Source organism: Varanus komodoensis, unplaced genomic scaffold, assembly GCF_004798865.1.
Source record: "Varanus komodoensis strain SLA01 unplaced genomic scaffold, ASM479886v1 scaffold32, whole genome shotgun sequence".
NCBI lineage: Eukaryota > Metazoa > Chordata > Lepidosauria > Squamata > Varanidae > Varanus > Varanus komodoensis.
This window is the reverse complement of record NW_025335798.1, coordinates 899,490-919,564: the sequence shown is the minus strand read 5'-3', so window position 1 is coordinate 919,564 and position 20,075 is coordinate 899,490. Positions and strand designations below refer to the sequence as shown.

At 45.4% G+C, this 20,075-nt stretch overlaps 1 protein-coding gene across 1 annotated transcript; it reads right to left on the bottom strand.

The window, feature by feature from the left end:
• Positions 1-844: 844 nt before the first annotated feature.
• Positions 845-17,059, bottom strand: RAB15 (RAB15, member RAS oncogene family). The gene is made up of 7 exons (XM_044438255.1): positions 16,936-17,059; positions 10,408-10,468; positions 6,002-6,062; positions 4,505-4,582; positions 2,993-3,082; positions 1,226-1,291; positions 845-1,003 (listed from the first exon to the last, which is right to left on the bottom strand). Exons 1-7 carry the CDS (start codon positions 17,057-17,059, stop codon positions 845-847), a joined length of 639 nt encoding a protein of 212 aa, XP_044294190.1.
• Positions 17,060-20,075: the final 3,016 nt, after the last annotated feature.

Here is a 20,075-nt window from a genome sequence, read left to right as displayed (position 1 = left end):
GGCAACATCACAGGAAATGGTATTTTTCCAGCTTGCTCCCAAGCGCAGGGCTCCACAGAGTTCTAGAAGGGGGTCTGAGTTGGCTAGGAAGAAACAAATCTTTTTTCCCCTGCAACTAGTCTGGTGGGACTACGTTAGAGCCCCAAATCTCCCCATACAAACCCTTCTCAGGGGGCTGGACTCCTCTTGCCCTGCTACATAGGCTAGGAGCAACTGGACTGCTGCAAAATTTGGAGCAAGGCCCATTTTTGACAAGATGTCCAGAGGAAAATCTACTCTAGGTGTAAAACCCCAGTCTCCAAGGAGTCAGAGCCCACCGGAGCCCTACTCAGAGTTGCACAGTAATTAGGCAAATAGTGAAATGACAAGGCAAAGCACTTTGGGGCAGGACTAACAAGGCTTCTGCAGACTTGTTATAGGGGTGGTTTTAGCAACCCGGCTGCCTGGAGAGCAGATAAGGGAACAGAGAGCTTTCTTCGCTTTGAGGGCCCTGCTCGCACAGGACTGGCCTGCCCCACACAGCACAGAGAGGGGTAAAGCTGCAGGGCTCCTGGAGTCTGAGAGGATGCGGGACAGACCCCAGCTGTGATTGCCCACCACAGCTCTTCCATAAAGATGGCAGGGCGATGTTTTGCATTACTTGCGAACCCATTTTCAGATATTTGGATCCAGGGAGTTTGGGGACAACAGAAATCACTAATCAAGGAGAAACACCAAGAAATCCAGGCAGGGCAGGTGGCAACCAAAGGCCCAGAGGGATGGAGCACAGCAAACCAACCCTCTCCAGGTGGCAACCTTTCTACCTGCACTGGGATCAAGGGCAGGAAGAACACTGGGAGGGCCTTCAACACCAGCAGGTCTTGGGAGAATGCTCTGTGCCCTCAGGTTTGCTTGTCTCTTCCTCCAGCTCCACCAGGTTCAGTTCATCAGCTGCATACATGCGGAGTCCATCCAGCTCCTTCTTGTGGGCCTGAAGGACAAGCTCCGTCAGGCGGGTGAATGACTGAAAGAGGTCAGAGACAAAGAAATAGCGCTTATCTCTGCAGCTCTACAGCATCTCACTTTGCTTTCCTTCCCAAGGAAGGGATGACTAGTGGATGTTACAAAGAAAGAATTAAGGGGGCTCCCAGGGATCTTCTGTACTCTTTGGCTCAAATTGCTCTGCCACAGCACTGTACTCTCTTCTCCCACTGGCCCTCAGAGGTTCCAAATGTGAGGTTCTTACCTCCTTGATGTTCAAGTTGGTACAGGCACTTGTTTCATAGAAATCCATGCCATACTCTTTAGCCAGCTGAAAGACAGAAGCTCTGACAGGTTCTCATACAAATATAATGACTGCCAATATATTGCAACAGGTTCTTCAAACCCAATGGTCCTATTTCTTTTCCCCCTCCAAATCTAGGAAGACAGGTCTCATAAGGCAGGTTAGATAATGTTTGGAGCTTTGGCATAAGGAAAGAAACAGCTTCAGCAGCATATCAGTTCTCACACCTTACCCTTCACAAGTGCAGGGTTGGCAAACTGAGTTCCAGATCTCAGCTCCATTTTTTATAAAACATGAGCGATCACACAATAAAGCAGTGGTGGCGAACCTATGGCACGTGTGCCACAGCGGGCACACACAGCCCTCTCTGTTGGCATGTGAGCCAAGTCGCCCCAGCATTGCCCCAGCAGCCGAGCATTCGATAACAGCAGACATAGGGGCCATGCGCATGCTCGGAAAGGAGTAGTGTGGCCAGGCAATGACATCACAAGCGGCGACACATTAGCCGCGACTCTTCCGAGCTTTCGCATGACTGGTCCCTGCACTGCCAAGGATATATATCTATTTGCTTGGACTGACTGTTATCAGGTTTTATTGCAGTGTTGGCACTTTGCGATAAATAAGTGGGTTTTGGGTTGCAGTTTGGGCACTTGGTCTCTAAAAGGTTCGCCATCACTAGGTTAGGGTTAGAAAAACAAGGTGTCCTGGTATGATTTTGATGGTTGGAGTGTGTTTAGAATGGGCAGAAATGTTGAGCTGTACAGAAAAAGCTATTCAAGGAAGGCTTTTTCAAAATTTTCCCTTTCAATGGTATTTTGCCCCTATGTTAGGGTTAGGGGAGTGCACCAGGATAGGGTTAGGCCAGTGGTGGGGAACCTATGGCACACGTGCCACAGTGGGCACACAGAGCCCTCTTTGTCAGCATTCAAGCCAAGTTGCCCCAGTGGCACCCCAGCAGCCGAGCATCAGATAACAGCGCACATGGGGGTGTTATGCGCATGCTCGGAAAGGAGTAGCGGTGCCAGGCGATGATGTCACATCCCGCGACTCATTAGCCGCGACTTGTCCAAGCCTTCGCATGGCTGGTCAGTGCGCTGCCAGGGATACACACACACACACACACACACACACACTTGCTTGGACTGGCTGAGAGTTGTTTTTTCTAAACGAAAACCTCAGTTTTCAGGTTTTATTGCAGTGTTGACACGTTGGGATAAATAAGTGGGTTCTGGGCTGCAGTTTGGGCCCTCAGTCTCTAAAAGGTTCACCATCACTGCCATAAAGCAATCTTGTCTATGCAGGAAAGAGACCAGGTGCCCGATCCCATTTCCACACATTTCTGAACTTAACAAACTTAAACTGCTTTCTCCTGCTTTACTTTCTAAATCAAACACTGCACTTTTTCTCACCCCTAGCAGATGAGATGATACATTTGATTTCTGAGTGTACCACTTCAGTATGAAAGAAGTAAAACCGGTGGGCCGATCCTTGGTGAGGTCCCCACATGATCGAATGCTCCTCTGTAAACAAGCACACAAATTCCCTCCACAGAGGGAGGATTGTTCACAAGAAGCCCGTTTTTGATGCAGAGGGATGTTTTTAGTACCAAGGAGCATTCAGCCTTCTAGTCTGAAGTGGCACAGCTGAGAAGCAGCTGCATTAGCTCATCTGCTATTAGTGTGAGGCTTCTGTGGAGGAGGAGGACCAGTACATATCCAAGGCATTTACCTGGAGGCCCTGTTCTTTGCCTACTTGCCTCTTCTCTTCTTCATCTGCTTTATTCCCAATGAGGATCTTCTGGACACCATCTGGAGCATACTGGAGAGAAGGAGAAAGGAAAGCTCTTTCCAGCCTGCACACATGGGGAGCTACCCGAGAACTAAGCCTGGTTTTCAGTGAGCCAGAAGGTATTGCTCAGACGTAGGACTGCCTTACACCTCACACCTGTGCCAAGTGGAGAATTTTCACAGCAACAGTTTCTTTCATCACTGCAAAGCAGCTACCGGGAATATGGTGCCTTGCAACACATTCCTGATTTTGCGCAGCAATCAGAAGCACCATAGGCCTCTCTTGCAGAGAATGGGGTTGCAACCAAGTTTAGGCAAAGTCAGGCAAGCACAGGATCGATCCCATGAGCCACCAGAGATGAGCCTCTGGACTGGCTCCCATTCTTTCAAACCAGACCTGTTCATCTCCCAGTTAATTTCAGCACAAAAGGAACAGATTACCTCAATGGCAGTCGTGGCACAGTATGAAGAAGTCACCAAGTGGCTATTTACACAGGCTGCCCCAACCTGGCATCCACCAGATGTTTCAGACTTTAACTCACATCAGTCAATATAGTTAATTATCAGGAATGCTGGAGCTGCAGTCCTAAATATCTGGAAGGACACAGATTTGGCAGGACTGATCTGCAAAGTTCCTTAATATCCTAAAGCAAGGCAGGCAACCTGATGACTTCTAGATGTGTTGGAACTGCATGGTCAGTGATAAGTTTATGGGGGTTTTGTCCAAAACATTTGGAAAACAGATTGCCTACCCGTCCTAAAGGCAGCTAATGGATGTGTGCAAGGAGACAAGCAGAGGGCTTATTCAGGGATAACTGACTAATACTACAGGAAACTGACACAGGAATTTATCGCATGTTGTGCTCATTCCCAAGTATTGTTCTAGTTAGTACTTGCTACAATTGAGTTTATCCTTGTTTCCTTTAATTAGTTTATTAAGAAACAGGGATACTGACATTCCAGAAGTATGTGTACACCCCATGGATACCAACACCACTCCTGAAGTTTCTGAGGTTGGTTTAGTCATACAGCCCAGAAATACCAAGGGTTAGCAATGTATGATGTTTCCATTTTTGTTCACAAAGCATCTAAAGAAGTCACTTTAAAGACCCTGATGGCACACATGAGCACATGTCAGAGAAAATGTTTGCAGGTTTCTGGCCTGTGAACCCGTTTGAAAGGTCTGCATTTAAAAAAGGAGTGCAGTTTCACACTTTAATTAATGGGTGGAAACTGCACAGGCCAAGTTTGGAGGAAAAATTCAGGGACCCTCGACAAGTTCAGATACTGCATGTTCGCACATCACTACCAATCACATATGTGCTTTCTCTGTGCAAGGAGGCTGTGCATCCATTCTGAGCTGGGGCTGTGCCTCCATTTGCCATGGTGTCCTCTCTTATGCATTCTTACTCTCCAGAAAAGTGGGAGGAAGCAAAAGGACCTTTCCACGTACCTCATCCACATCACTGGCCCATTTCATTATGTGCTGATACGAGCGCTCACTGCTAATGTCATACACCAAGAATATCCCCTGGAGGAGAGAATCAAGTCAGAAAAGCAGAAGAAGAGAGCAAGGAAAAGGCAAGTCTCACATAATCCAAAAAATGAAATGGCCTTTATAATCGTGGAAGTACTAACATGCCCAAGCATCCCCACTCCCCAAAGAATGATGGTGAGAGATTGGTAGAAAAGGAACTGGGCATTTCTGCTTCTCCTTCAACATGTCAGAGAGTGCAGGAGGGTTATGCATGTGCATACTTGCGTATGCACATAGATATGAGACAATGTTGTATGTAGCTTGCTTGAAGCATTTGGAAGGTAGAATAAGGAACCAAGGGGTTAAATTCTAGGTCACATTAGTGGATGTTTGCTAGCATACAGGAGTCTCTCTCTCTCCCCTGCAGCCCTCCAATCTTCTCAAAACTCTGCTATAGAGGTTTCTTAGACCTCTGGAGAAGATTCTGAGGTCACAAAGCAGTGCAGGGGTAGTGGAGGAAATTGCTTTCCCCACTTCCCATTCTGCTGACAGAACCACTTCAGAGAGTGGGATGTCATTGTTGGATCCAAGCCAAAGTATTTAGTTAATGGAGAGGCATTTTTATCTTAAAACTCCCATTGGTTCATAGAAACAGCAGAGAGTTGGGCACGGGCTGCTTAGGTCATCTAGTTCAACCTACTTCTCCATGGAAGGCATCAAGGAGCAGGGCACCACCACCAAATGGCTGTCCAACTTCAGCCTGAAGACCTCCAGCGAGGGAGAGCAACAGCCAGGCACAACACTGATCAACATTCGCCTGCCACAGCTTTGACTGAACAGGTGTGTGGAGGCCAAGTGGTTCTCTGCATCAGGGCCACATTTGAACTGCCGAGATGTCGCCTGCTGTTAGACCAAATGGCTTAGCACAGCCTTCTTGAACCAGGTGTGCTTCAGATTGGCCATACTGGCTGGGAATTGTGGGAGTTGTAGTCCAATGCACTGGGAGGGCACCAGCTGGGGGAGCCTGTGTTTGCAGCTTTAGCACAGGAGGCAGAGCTAGTGGGACATTAAATGTATCAAGAGCTGTAAATCCCCACAATTAAGGCAACAATCTCATTATTGAGGAACTCCCTGGTTGTCCTACCAATTTGGCCCAAGCCATTTTACTACTTGAAGCAAAAAAGCCAGCTGCCAGCCCAGCTGGTGCAAACTGGGGCCCTTGCTTAGTCCTAGTGTCGATCTTTGTCAGCATTAGAGCAAATGCTCTAGATCTCAAAGTAAAAAAAACCAATGTCTCCCAAACCCATCCACTAGGTCATCTCGCCGGGTTTCTGTAAAACCGTGCTTGTATCTCTGACACCAGTTGATGAAGAGAAAGGACACTGAGGCTGACAATGAAATGACTTCGGCAACTGGCCACCAATGTTCCTGTATTTCTGACACCACTCCTAACCTAGAAAAAGAGACTCTTGCCTGGGCTCGTCTGTAGTATTGTTTGGTGATGGTCTGGTATCGCTCCTGACCTGCAGTGTCCCTGGAACAGAAGCAGACATCCTTACCATGAGTAGAGATTTATACCTGTTGACATCTGGTTTGGGGCCTTCATGCCCTAAACCTCTGCCTCAAAACCTCACAGGGATGGTATATGACATGACTCTACTGTAGATATCAGAAAAAGGGCAAAGTTCAGCACATTTAGAAATAATAGAATAAAACTGACTTTAAAAATCATAGTATGGTTACATACAACCAAAGGAACAGAGTGGAAGCATGAGAAACAGCAATCCAGAAGACATGTTATTTATATATTTCTGTCCTCTACTTGAAAGGTCTACATCAAGAAAACCCAGTTTTCATTCTCAAAGTAAGCAGTTCTGTACACCTGTAGCTTCATTCAGATGCAGTCGAGTTGAAATCTTTTCAATACATTCAATATCTGATGGGGTTCTTTATATTCCAAGGTGGAAGGAATTTCATTGCACCTGCAGTTGAAGTGTTTCTGAAGAAGGCAGGCCCACAATAGATGTTTGGTGCAGAGTTGTGGGATATACAAACACACCCATCACGGAGATGGTTCAGAACTCTTTCATGAGATCTCTGCTGACTGTCTGCAGAGATACACCTGCAGCACTTCTGATGGCAGAAGTAGGATTAATTTCTATAGAAACTTGCGCTCATGTTACACTTGCCTTGTACTGATTGAAAATTGGTTTATATCAGAGACTGGCATCTACCAAAGCAATGTTTTCAGGAACACCTGCATATTCCATCTCAGAACTCTTGGGTAACCATTTTACATGCCTACACTGGAGCTATCTATATTTTACCTTATTCAAATAGATTTAAACAGATGTCCAAAGTAATTATTTGTCTCTATTTATTTGATTTATAAGCCTGCACCCAATAATCCCAAGCAGGGCTCTCTGGGTGGTAGGATATATATTTAAGTTCATAAATGTCTTATTCTAATTGGTACACATTATATAAAAGGGCACTTGATTTGGAAAACATTGCAATATCATGTCCCTTTAAGAAAGTCAATCACAGTCCTATGCTGACAGTGTATGAATTTTTGGAAGGGACATGTAATAACACCCCAACCCACCAAAGACTTTGTATTGCTGAGTCTAGGGAGATTGAGGATGTTTCATGATATTTTAGAGGACTATCCTAGGCAAAAGTTTCTAATTGGTAACAAATGAATTAACAGCAGAGAAGGGTCATATCCTGTCCCTTCTGATTGCTAAGCCTCTGCTCACGCATTTCTGGACCTCACCTCCCGCCTGCTGCTTCCGCCACTGCTTCTCACCCACCGCAGGCCAGCGTGGGGGCCACCTGCGTTCTCCTCACAGTCTCCAACTCGACCTTGCTTGGCATTGCCGTTTGTGGGAGAAACAGCAGCGCCGTCAAGGAGGAAGGGGAGAGGAGACATGCTTCTAAAGGAGCTGTCCGGAAGCAGGGAGCTTTGCATTATTATCTATTGTATTTATCTATTGCATTATTATATTATTGTATTGAGGTTTGTTTGATTTTGTATTGCTTACAGTTAAATATTGTATTGTTTAATTGTATTGCTTTAATGTATTATTGTATTTTTATGGAATATGTACTCTTTTTTGTTCTATTGTAAGCTGCCCAGAGAGCCCTATGGGCTATGGGGTGGCATACAAATGAAATGAAATGAAATGAAAAAAGAAAAGAAAAGAAAAGGAGAGACAGAGTCCTACTTTTCAATGGGCATGGGAAAAAACAAAAGAAACAAAAGCCAAAAACTAAAACAATCCCCCCCCCCCCCGCCAAAAAAACAAGGATGCCAAAGTTCTGCATCAAAGTGCCAAATACATAAAGCCCTGGATATTGAAAAGGACTGTAGCTCTATGCATACTTACTAAAGAATAAATAGGACCTATTTCTGAACAAGCATGCACAGAATCGCATTGTAAATGTACGCTCCTTTGTAGTACCATCCAATACTGACTACTCTTCATCCATAGGAGATTAAACAAACAAACTCCAGCTGCTCCAGGTTATGGGCAGCACACACAGAGTGAGGGCCATGGGGTGGAATTATTATTCTTTATAAAACAGTTAAAATGTCCAGGTGCCATACAATGATTTACAAAGAAGGTCCTCATGCCTGCAATCTTACTGTCTCCTAGACCTGATACAAAGAAAAAAGGGATGACAAAAGATGTGGAAAATAAGCAAATTCAGTCCCTGCATTTTCCAGTTAGATAAATGGAAACATTTCAGGAAGGAGATGTGCCACACAGCAATGGTCTCAGCCATGTTGATGGACTGAGCCCCATTATCCCATCTCTCCTCCTGTATCCTGTGACAGGAAGTTTTAAATGTTGTCAGAAGTACTTCCTGCAAATGCACGAATCCTCCACTCTGCCAGGAAATGCTGGGTGCCCCAGAACTTGGTCTCAGAAGACAAGGCGGTACAAAAAACGTTCTCAAACAGCAGATCTGCATTAAACTCGTAAAGCAAGACAGTCTGCATGAATGACTTGCTCTTTAGCCCAGAAATGGGCACTGCTAATATTGTGACAAGGTAAGTTTCCTGCAGATGTGCCCGAAACACACAGTGCTCTTTGGCTTTGGAGGTATATGTGAGTCACCTGCCCCCTCCTGGACAGATTTAAATCCACTCCTCCAAAAGCAATCCTACCTAAAGCCTTCCAGGAAAAACAGCTTTTTCATATGCAACAAGGCAGCAATTCCCCATTTTAGAAGGCTTTTGACACTTGTTTTTGAATAGTTCTTTGAGGGCTGTCTACCACCCTCCTCCACTGCTGGAGTGTATAAGCCATGGCATTTGTGAACTGGAAATCAAATGGCTTACATAAGTCTAGAAATCCACAAGCGGACTGTTAACTGAAAGCTGGGAAAGGAGGCTTTGTGATATTGTCTTGCTAGAAAAATTAACCAAAGAGCCAAGAGACTGATGCAATAATGTAATTTCAATAACATTCTGGCAACACTGGGTTTTTGTGATGGGTGCCTGAAACCTCCATAATCACATGCAAATATCTGGAAAGACCGGATGAATACTCCCAAGCTAAATCTAGGCTGTTAAGTGCTCAAGAGGAAGTTTAGCTCTACAGTTCTAGATGCCAATCAGTGTCAATAGAGTAATTTCATGCTTGCTTGAAAAAGAACATTACTGAGTTGGAAAAAGTACAAAGAATGGCAATGGAAACAATCAAGGGACTGGAGCGACTCCCCTGGAAATAGTGGCTGCAACAACTTGGACTGTTTAGCTTCGAAAAAAGGTGAGTAAGGGGGGAGATGATAGAGGTATTTAAAGTTATGCAAAGTGTGGAGAAAGCGGAGAGGGAGACCTTTTTCCCCTCTCCCACAATACTAGAACTTGGCATCTCTGTAAAGCTGATTGGTGGGAACTTCAGGACAGGTAAAAGGAAGTATTTCTTCACACAGCACACAGTTCAACTACGGAATTCACTGCCACAAGGAAGTACAATGGCCCCCAATTTGGATGGCTTTAAAAAGAAAGTGGACAAATTCATGGAGGAGGAAGCGGCTTTGCATGGCTACTAGCCTTGTTGGCTGTGTTATTAGAGGCAGCGTGCCTGCACACACCAGCGGGTGACCAGCGTGAGCGGATAGAGATCTTGCTCCCATGCTGCTTCGGGGATCCTGTAGGGAGCTGGTTTGCCACCGTGTGTATGGAGTGCTGGTCTGGACAGTCTGACCCAGGATGACTTTTCTTAGGTCCCAACTGTGTTTTCCTATTTTATTGTTTATTGATGAAATAACAACTTTTAAAACAAATTACAATCTGTGGCCCAGGGTTTCCCTCTTCTACTGATACTGCTGAAGTGGTACATACTAACATGAATATTTCTTGAAGAGAAAAACAAGTGTTTTCTTATGCGCGTGCACACACACATAAAATTTGTCTGGGAAAGCCCCTAGTGCAGTCTAGAGCATGGATCTTTACTCCACACTTAGAAAAACTACTAATATCCCCATCTAGGCAACCACAGAAACTTGGCAATATACCAGAAATGGGGAGCTGCAAACCCCCTCAAAACTCATAGTTTATATAAAAATAATACAAATAATAAAAATAACGATGAACTGTTTATCGGTGCTCTACAATAGAGGATATTGATTTCTCTTTGCTTGTGATCATGTACAAAACACTTCATTTTCATAGCACATTACATCTGGCATGTGGGCTCACTTTGCAACTGCAAGTACCATTACTGTCATTCCCATTCTACAGATAAAGTACTGATGCTGAGAATGTGGAATTTGCCTAAGGTCACACAGTGAGGAAGAATACTTCAGTGGTCTCCCAAATAAATCCAGCTCCCTAACACTCTGTGCTGCAATACTGGATCACTTACCAGATCTGTATCCGGACCTTAATTCCATCTACGTCTATAGTCTTCATTTTAAAGTCAACTCCTGGGAAGAAAAAACAGCACACAGGTCATTAGTAAAAAGAGCCCAGCATCATCCAACACATTCTGCTGTGTGTAATTAAGTGATGATCTTTAGAAAATGCAAATGGAGATCTACATAAATCCATGTATATTTGCAGCTCTGGAATTATTCGTTTCAGCATCCTGAATTGCAAACTTATCTACTGCAGTAAGGAATTAAAACAAAGGGTTTCACTGCTGTTCCCAAGAAGAACCTGGAATAATGTAGATTCCTGAATTCAGCCGAACAAACCACAGCACAGAGGGAAAGACCTCTTTGTAGGCTCCCAGGTAGGGAGCTTTTCAGAAACCTGGCAGACCAAATACAGGGCTAGCGGGCAGTGCATGCTACCAAAGAGATGGGGAATTGAAAGGGAATGTTTACACTAGCTTTCTCCAGGCTGCTTCTCTCCATATGTTTTGGATAACAAGTCCCATCAGTTCCAGTCTGTATGGCCAATGGCCAGGAGCTGTTGTCCAAAACACCTGGAAGGCACCAGATTGGGGAAGGCTGGTTCTTAAGACTCCAACATAGTTTTCTTGGGATCCTCACTTATTGTGTCTCTTTTACCGCCACAGTTTGCATTGTGTTTACTCCAAATTGGACAAGTAACCTGTAATGCAGGTTAAGAAGGTGGGAAAGTAATAAAATAGTCTTCCTTGTCTAAATTATTCTGCCATTCCTTCTACCGCACATACAGAACTACAGGCTTTCTAATTCCTGGCAACCACCTTCCACCCCAAAACACACCGAAAGCGTATGTTTCTTGATGTTCCTACCGGAGCTGTTAGCCTGCAGACTGCTCCCAGCGAAGCTGTGGCAAAACCTTCACGAAACCTCAGCACTCTGCTTCCCACATAAGACATCTTTCCAAGAACCTGTCCCGTACAGGAATGACTTGGCGGAGAAACAACTCAAGAAGAGTATGTGCAAATGGAGCAACAGCTGCCGACTGCCAGGCAATACTTGCCCCTTTCCTTCCATGTCTTCCTGTTACAGTGCAGAGTGCAGAAGGAGTCTACTAAAATAATCAGTATGCCTTTTAAATGGGCTTCACAAGCCAGTCATAGTATAAGAAATCAGGATAGTAACACTCCATAATACAACATTTTAAAATCCCTGATTAAGCAAGTTAGAGGGCAGGAAACAGATCAAACCCCAGTCATAGAACCCTGCTGAGCACAAGTTCAGTCCCCAGCATCTCCTGGCAAAACTGAGAAAGACACCTGCACAAAAAGTCTGGAAAGCTTCTACCTGACAGTGCAGAGGTGAGAATGTTGAACTATGAGGACCAACAGGCTAACTTGGCGTAAGGCAGCTTCCTGCATCTGTGGATGTCTATTAACTGCAATAACCACAGACGGAAATGCGGAGACAGCACACCTCCCGCTACCATAAACTGGTAGCAAACGAGAGATGTCTGTCAACCGTCACCATCACCACCCTTGCTTATATGCTTTCCGGAAGAATCCAGCTAGTCACTGTCTCAAGATACATTCCTGGACTAGTAGACTTTGGCCTGCGGAAGCAGAACAAGTCTTGCATTTTTCCAAGAGAAGTCTCCTGAGGCTGAAGACATTTTCTCCCCAGGTTTCAGACAAGTATGTAGCTTTCTGAGAGCCATTCCTATATCATACACAGTTCACCAGGAATGGGGGTGGTGGGGGTGGGGGTTATCTTTTCTACTCCACAAAATGCATTTCCCACACACTCTGTGGTCACAATCACTTTCATTAACTTGATGCAAATTAAAGTCTGTGGGTGGGAGAAGAGGGCCATTTTGGAAACCGTGAAGAGCAAGCGAGAAGGGATCCGTTATGTAGCCATTCATGCATAGTGTCACTTGGCTAAAACTGCTGAACCGGTTTTAGATCTAAGGAACAGGTCACACTGGAACAACAGGGTTTGCAAGGGAGGCAGCAACCTTGTAACATCACTCCTCCATCACCTGCTAATCTCCCATCTCAGGGGAATCAGGAAGTGGGGGCTGAAAACTCAGCTTAGCAATATTCTTCTCTGTTTAGGCCATTTTATACATACTATTCTTGTTTCCTGTAAGGAGAGAACCTTCATGTAAGAAAAGGAATGACCAGACTGTGAAACAACTGATCATTTTGCTGCAAGCCATTTTGTGCATATCCTTCTGCACCAGTTAAGCAGAAGTGACCACTACAGAGGAGTATATGGTTCTTTGGTAGTAGCATCTATCCAGAGTTTACTGTCACTGTGCACATGGGAAATCTACATCAACAGACTTTGCTCAGAAAGGCCACTGACAGAATCTGAGCAACTTCTTGGGGATGTTAAGCATCTGCAGACAGAAAGCAGTTCTACAGCATACGGTTGCAAATGTGTAACACTAGCAAGTTTATCTTAAAAGAAGCCTGTGTACTGATTTGCAGAAGTCAATAATGAGGTTGTCATAAGAGTGGAACAAAAGAGTAGCATGTGTTAATTTCAAAAGAACTTTTCTCCAAATAAGCCGGCTTAGTATTACTGCCCAAAATACATAAACATAGAGCTTCACCTTAAGAGCTACTGTGAAGACCTGAGGAACCACTGCATTTAAAAGTCATTAAAAGTGCACTCAAAAACTGTGGTGCTTCCAAGGTGTGGGGGGAACAGAGAGAAAGAGGGTAGTTCTCTCTCTCACACACACACACACACACACACAAATATTCTCATCCCTTTGAGAATATTTGACAAAATGGCCTCCCTAACTGTACTACCCACAAATAGGATGAGAGAGTTTAGAAACCCTCAAGTCTCATTGTCTTAATGCCGTGTTTCTTCTACAGCAGAGGCAGAAAAGCTCCAGTCCAAGGGTCACGTGTGGACCTCTGCCTACTTTGTAAGCTCCACCCACTTCCACTTTGGCCACACCCATTGTTAGAATCTCAGCTCAGCTGGTTTCAATTGAACAGCTACAGATGCAGAAAGGAAATGTGTTCCTCACCCTGTTCAATGGGTAAATGGTACATTTCTGCTGTGTTTGTGTTAAATAGATGTATACACACTCTTTTCAATTTTTACATAGGCTATACTTTGCTCTGAAAATACAATATAAGAACAGGTATCAAAACTGCTGAGGTTTGTTTCAACAGTCAAATACTTCTGTGCTGTTTGTATATGGTGAAGATTAGCAGAAGCTTAGCAGTTAGCTCAAAATGTTAAGTCCCATTAAATTCTATGGTGCTTACTCCCAGGTAACTTGGGTATAGTATAGCAGACTAAACAACTGCCATTACCATCTGTTTTGCCCTGGTATATGATAGCAGCTATTATATATTCAGTGTCCAATAAACAGGACACATGCTATTCTCAGAATCTCTCCTGTTTTTAATGCTACAGATATATTTTTAAATAGAAAGCAAAGGGCATTTCATCTCACCCTATGTCTTGATTCCAGCTCTTAAAATAGCCTACGGATGGGAAAAGTACCCCGCTGTGCAGAATGTTCAATACTGGAGAATTTCTTCAGCTTAAAAACTGATCAATAACCATTAGCAGCTTCAATGCATTCCACTGATGGTTTGGACACCTCTCCAAATCTCCAGCTTTTGATTTAGTTAAGACAAACTGGGCTAGTTCAGAAAGATAAACTTTTCAAGAAGTAAGTCCCCATCACATTTCTCCTTGCATCTGTTTATAAATGCACAGGGAGATTCACATCACATTTTAACATATTTGGGTTCTACTGGACATGAGAACTGACAAAGAAAAAACACTGCAGCAATCCAGAGGGAAATTACTCTCAGCCCCATCTTTTCCCTTCCCACCTAGCTTCTGGCTTGCCTGTCCCTCAACAAACTGAAGTGACAGGCTGGAGTGCTGGGCAAATCAGCGACATCAAATCTTGGTGGTGCTATGTTGTTACTACTACAATGCAATGTTTAGGATGGATGACTGCTTCTGTTAACAAGCAAAACATGTAGCCGAATGAATCTCCTTTGTTAGCATTCAGCCTCTAGCACCACTGAAAGCCTTACAAGTTGGAACAATTTAGAACGTGGGTCCTCAAATTAAGGCCCACAGGCTGAATCAGGCCCACCATGTCCTTCTAACCTGCCTGTGCCACACGTTTTGCACTCGCTGGGTGCACGTGCGGCTTGCACATGAGGAGGTTGTTTAGGACTTGCTCGGAGAAAATGATCTCGTGAGCAAGCTGACACCTCGCCCCCACCGGTACCGCCTTGGCGGCCCGCAGCCACCGCTAGCACCTGTCAACTGGCCACCTGTTCAGAAAGTTTGAGGACCCCTGATTTAGAAGAATTTGCCAGCAGCCCTATGTCCAAATAATAGATTTTCGGTAGTGGCCACTGGTCCTACCTTTGCTTCTATTGCCAATGAGTATTCCCTAAGGAAGTGAGAAGGGTCTGTGCAACTGCAAGGACGATTCCAGCACGGGGTTCCCCCATTTACCCTGCAGCCCTTCCTCCTTCCAGTGAGCCCTAGTTCAACTGGACCGTGAATTCTCAGGGCCGTTTCAAACAGTTCGTGACAACACAGACATGTCCATATATACCTGCATCCTCAAGTTGTTTGTTCCTGCTTGCCACTGCCAGCCTTAAGAATCAAGGCACAGGCAATTACGTCCATATATGCCTGCCCGCCCCCTGAGATCTGCGGGAGAGGCCCTTCTCCAGGAACCCTCCGTGAAAGAAATTAGGAGGGTAGGTACTCAGAGGAGGGCTTTCTCTGCGGTGGCGCCCAATCTATGGAATGCGTTCCCCAGAGAGTTCCGGCTGGCACCGTCGTTATTTGTTTTTCGGTGCCAGGCGAAGACCTTTTTATTCAAATGTCATTTTAATTGTTAATAGTATTTATTCATTTTATTCTCTGGCCAGGGCGACTTAATTTATACTGTTAATTTATATTATTTTATGGAAGTTTATTTATGGATGTGAGCTGCCCTGAGGCTTCGGCGAATGGGGCAGCATAGAAGTCTCCTAAATAAATAATAAATAAATAAATAAATAATTATACCAATGGTAGAATTAAGACTTTGGTAGATGGATAGTTTCCAAAGGAAGCACATACACATCAGCAGTTGCCCTCTGCAAAGGCAGAAGTCTTAAGCCCATTTTACAATTCTACCCCAACCACCCCCAAATTCCAAATCTACAAGTAACTTCTGTAGGGTTCAGTTTCTAAAACTGAAAAGCAGTATTATAGCAGTTGTGCCTTATGTTCTAGACATCAGTACCTTGGATGTGGTTATTTAGCAGGAACTCCATTCATGTATCAAAAGGTCTTTTATTTTTATTTAACATGTTTTACAACTAAGATGGGGTACTGCTGATAATTTCTGAGTTTTAGGACTCCAGTCTGTCAGAACTTTGAGCCATGCCCACTTCAGATAAGCAATTCTACGAAATGCAGAAAAACAAGGCATTCTGTAGCTGAACCAGTTTTTTCCCAGTTCAGGGATGCTTCACATGTTCTTTGCTCATGAGCATGCTCCTACAAGACACTACTGTACCTAAAAATAGAATGGGCTCATACAGTAGCAGCTTCCAGATTCTCAGCATACAAATGTATCTCCTTACTCCCACAAACAGCTGATGCTCAGATGCAGTCCCATTCCATGTACATGGCCAGACCCAGGTGTGATTTGTCGGCATGTCAATGACATGTGGGAAGCAGACTTTATTCATTGGGACCAGCATAAGCACCACTTAGCATTTCAAAAAGCAAAGGGTTGGTTTTTTTTTTTTTTTTTTGCTTGCTTTCTCTTTTCTCAACCCCCATATGACTCACGGGTTTATGCCTACCTCATGTTTTAGACTATTGACGTAGCTTTTATTTTCACCTTTTAGGTGAGCTGGCATTACTGCATTCAGCGGCCGTGGCAGCAGCGACAGCGGCAAACTCGGGATCCAGGACTAAAATAAAATAGGAGGACTAGAATACAAACGGGCTCCCTACAACTGAAGCAAGGCCCGGAACTGATGCAACACCTAACAGGTAACTAGAAGCTAGAGCACTGAAGAAGAAAAACAAGGATCCTGTGGGTTGGGGTGAGGGGAGCTTGGTGCCTATTGCCCGGGCTGCTTTCAGGGGTTTCAGGGAGCCCAATTCTCAGATTGGAGATCTCCCCTGTTCTTCCTAGCTGCGCTGGTACACACGCGTTCCTTAATCCGCGCCAAAGACGCAGTATCTTGATGCGCCGCGTAACCCCCACCCCGGCAACGGGAGCAGAAGGAGAGTAGCTGCTCAGCCCCAACGGTCGCCATCCATCCTTCCTCACTTAAGCCGGGCCCCGGGGTCGATGCATAAGGAGTAAGCGGCTCAGGCTCGCTCCCGCTCGAGGGCGAGCCTTGCTGGCCCTCTTAAGCCTTTGTCCCCGTTCCCGATGGAGAGGCCGGGCTGGCAGATCCCCTCCTCCTCCTCCTCCTCCTCCCGGCGGTCCAATACACTTCCCCGCCCGCCCCCGCCCACAACAGTACCGATAGTGGAGATGTGCGAAGGGTGGAATTCGTTGTCGGTGAAGCGGCACAGCAAGCAGGTCTTGCCCACGCCCGAGTCTCCGATGAGCAGCAGGCGAAAGAGCACGTCGTACTGCTTGGCCATGGCGGGGCCGCTCCAGCTTCAGCCGCGCGCTGTGCCCGCGGCCATCCCAGCTGAGCGCTCCCCGCCCGCGGCGTCCGTCGGTCTGGGGCGGAGGTAGTCCCCGGCGGCAAGCCCGGGCGGCAGGGCTTGCGCGGCAGAAAGAAAGAAGGAAAGAAAGAGGCAGCGGATTGGCGAGTGAGCTCGGAGCACCGGCGCCTGCCTCCTCGCTGGCTCCAATCCGCCAGGGCGATATCCAGAAAGCAGGAGAATCTGGAGGAGGAGGAAGAGGAGGAGGCGGCGGCGGCTCGTGTCGGGGAATCACCCCCTCCCCATCAGGCGAGGCCGGCGGGGCAGTTGCGGCTGCTGCGCCCTGTTGGCGTGTGCAGGTGATACAGGAGTAAAGCAAGGGGGCGCATCGGCCTCCGGGCGCGCGGCGTTGGGGCGCCGCAGCCGGTGCGTTTGCCGGGCTCGCCTCCTGTGCTGCGTGTCCCGGCGCGCTCTCCTTGCACCACGTGCCTGACAACCAAGAGAAGGGGCGGAGAATGAGAAAGGCGGCCTGTTTAAATGAAGGGAAGCGGGCCAAGGACGTCCCAGCGTAGCTGACGTTGGATTTCCTTTGCCATCCTCACACAGGATTGGAAGAAATGGTGGGACAGTGCGCTTGGGGGGAGAAAAGGTTCTCATTTCTATCCAGCCGTTAGGCTTGGTTGGATTCAACAGCATTCCGGGTCTTGAGTGGAGACTACATTTTACATAGCAATATGTCTGGCAGAGATTTGTTTCTGCAGTAAGTTTTGTGGAAAGGATGAAACAATAGGCACTATTTCTCTAGATTGTCTGTGTTATAGTACTGAATAGAGCTTTCTTTTTAATGAGTTCCAGAGTTTTGGGTGTTGAAGGCTTTTCTTTGGGATGCATTCTTCAAATTAAGGATCTTAGAAGTTTCCTTAGAGTACTGTGTTTTGTTAGTTACAGGCATGTATGGCAACCCACTCCAGTATCCTTGCCATGAAAATTCCATGGACAGTATCAACAGGCAAAGAGATATGACACCAGAAGATGAGCCCCTCAGATCAGAAGGTGTCCAGTGTGCTACTGGGGAAGAGCAGAGGGCTAGTACTAGTAGCACCAGAAAGAGTAAAGTGACTGGGTCAAAGCCGAAATGAAACTCAGTTGCAGATGTATCTGGTGGTGAAAGGAGAGTCCAATGCTGCAAAGATCTATACTCCATAGGAACCTGGAATGTAAGATTTATGAATCAAGGTAAGCTGGACATGGTCAAACATGAGATGACAAGACTGAACATCGACATCTTGGGAATCAGAGAACTAAAATGGACAGGAATGGGTGAATTTAATTCAGATGACCATCAGGTATACTACTGCAGGCAAGAATCCCTCAGAAGAAATGGAGGAGCCTTCATAGTCATTAAAAGAGTAGGAAAAGCAGTACTGGGATACAACCTCCAAAATGACAGAATGATCTCAGTTTGAATCCAAGGTAAACAATTCAACATCAAGTAGTCCAAGTCTATGCCCCAACCGCTGATGCTGAAGAGGCTGAAGTTGATCGGTTCTATGAAGGCCTGCAACAGCTTCTAGAACTAACACCAAAAAATGATGTCCTGATCATCATGGGGGATTGGAATGCTAAAGCAGGAAGCCAAAAGATAACCAGAATAACAGGCAAGTTTGGCCTTGGAGTACAAAATGAAGCAGGGCACAGTCTGGTAGAATTTTGTCAAAAGAATACGATGGTCATAGCAAATACTCTTTTCCAACAACCCAAGAGACGACTCTACACATGGACATCACCAGACGGTCAACACAGAAATCAGACTGACTATGTGCTCTGCAGCCACAGATGGAGAAGCTCTATACAGTCAGTAAAAACAAGACCAGGAGCTGACTGTGGCTCAGATCATGAGCTTCTTGTTGCAAAATTTAGGCTTAAATTGAAGAAAGTAGGGAAAAGCACTAGGCCACTCAGGTATGACCTAAATTATAGTCCTGATGAATATACAGTAGAGGTGACAAATAGATTTAAGGAATTAGATCTGATAGACAGAGTGCCTGAAGAACTATGGAGGGAGGTTTGCAACATTGTACAAGAGGTAGCAACTAAAACCATCCCAAAGAAAAAGAAATTCAAGAAAGCAAAATGGCTGTCTGAAGAAGCTTTACAAATAGGTGAGGAAAGAAGGGAAGCGAAAGGCAAGGGGGAAAGGGAAAGATACACCCAATTGAATGCAGAATTCCAGAGAATACCTAGAAGAGATAAGAATGCCTTCTTCAATGAACAGTGTAAAGAAATAGAAGAAAACAATAGAATAGGGAGGACCAGAGATCTCTTCAAGAAAATTGGAGATAGGAAGGAAACATATCATGCAAAGATGGGCATGATAAAGGACAAAAATGGCGGGGACCTAACAGAGGCAGAGGAGATTAAGAAGAGGTGGCAAGATTACACAGAAGAACTATGCAAGAAAGACCTTAACGTTCCAGATAGCCTAGCCAAGATGGGGTGGTCGCAGAGATCCTGGAATGTTAAGTCAAAAGGGCCTTAGGAAGTCTGAGCAACAACAAAGCTGGTGGAGGAGGCAGTATTCCAGCTGAGCTGTTCAAAATCCTGAAAGACAATGCAGTTAAGGTGCTACACTCAATATGCCAACAAATTTGGAAAACTCAACAGTGACCACAGGATTGGAAAAGGTCAGTTTACATTCCAATTCTAAAGAAGGGAAACAACAAAGAATGTTCAAACTATCGTACCACTGCATTCATTTCACATGCTAGCAAAGTTATGCTCAAAATCCTACAAGCTAGGCTCCAAACTCAAATTTCCTAGGAGTCAGCCCAAGACTGGACCAAGTACTGGAAGTTCATTTCTGGAACACAGGAAAAACTTGTGAGAATACCTCTGAGCATTTAGAAAGTGTATTTCCCTCACCATATACATCCCAAACATATAGGGTGGTGGAGTTGGCTAGGACTGTAAACAGGAACACGTCACAATGCAACATTTTGTTGTAGGCCCC

Coding starts and splice junctions, on each gene's coding strand:
- RAB15 (XM_044438255.1), bottom strand. CDS start 17,059: ATGGCCAAGCAGTACGACGTGCTCTTTCGCCTGCTGCTCATCGGAGAC. Junction 3,083..4,504: donor GGGCCAGTGATGTGGATGAG/GTACGTGGAAAG, acceptor CCTTCTCTCCAG/TATGCTCCAGATGGTGTCCA. Junction 1,004..1,225: donor CCAACTTGAACATCAAGGAG/GTAAGAACCTCA, acceptor GACCTCTTTCAG/TCATTCACCCGCCTGACGGA.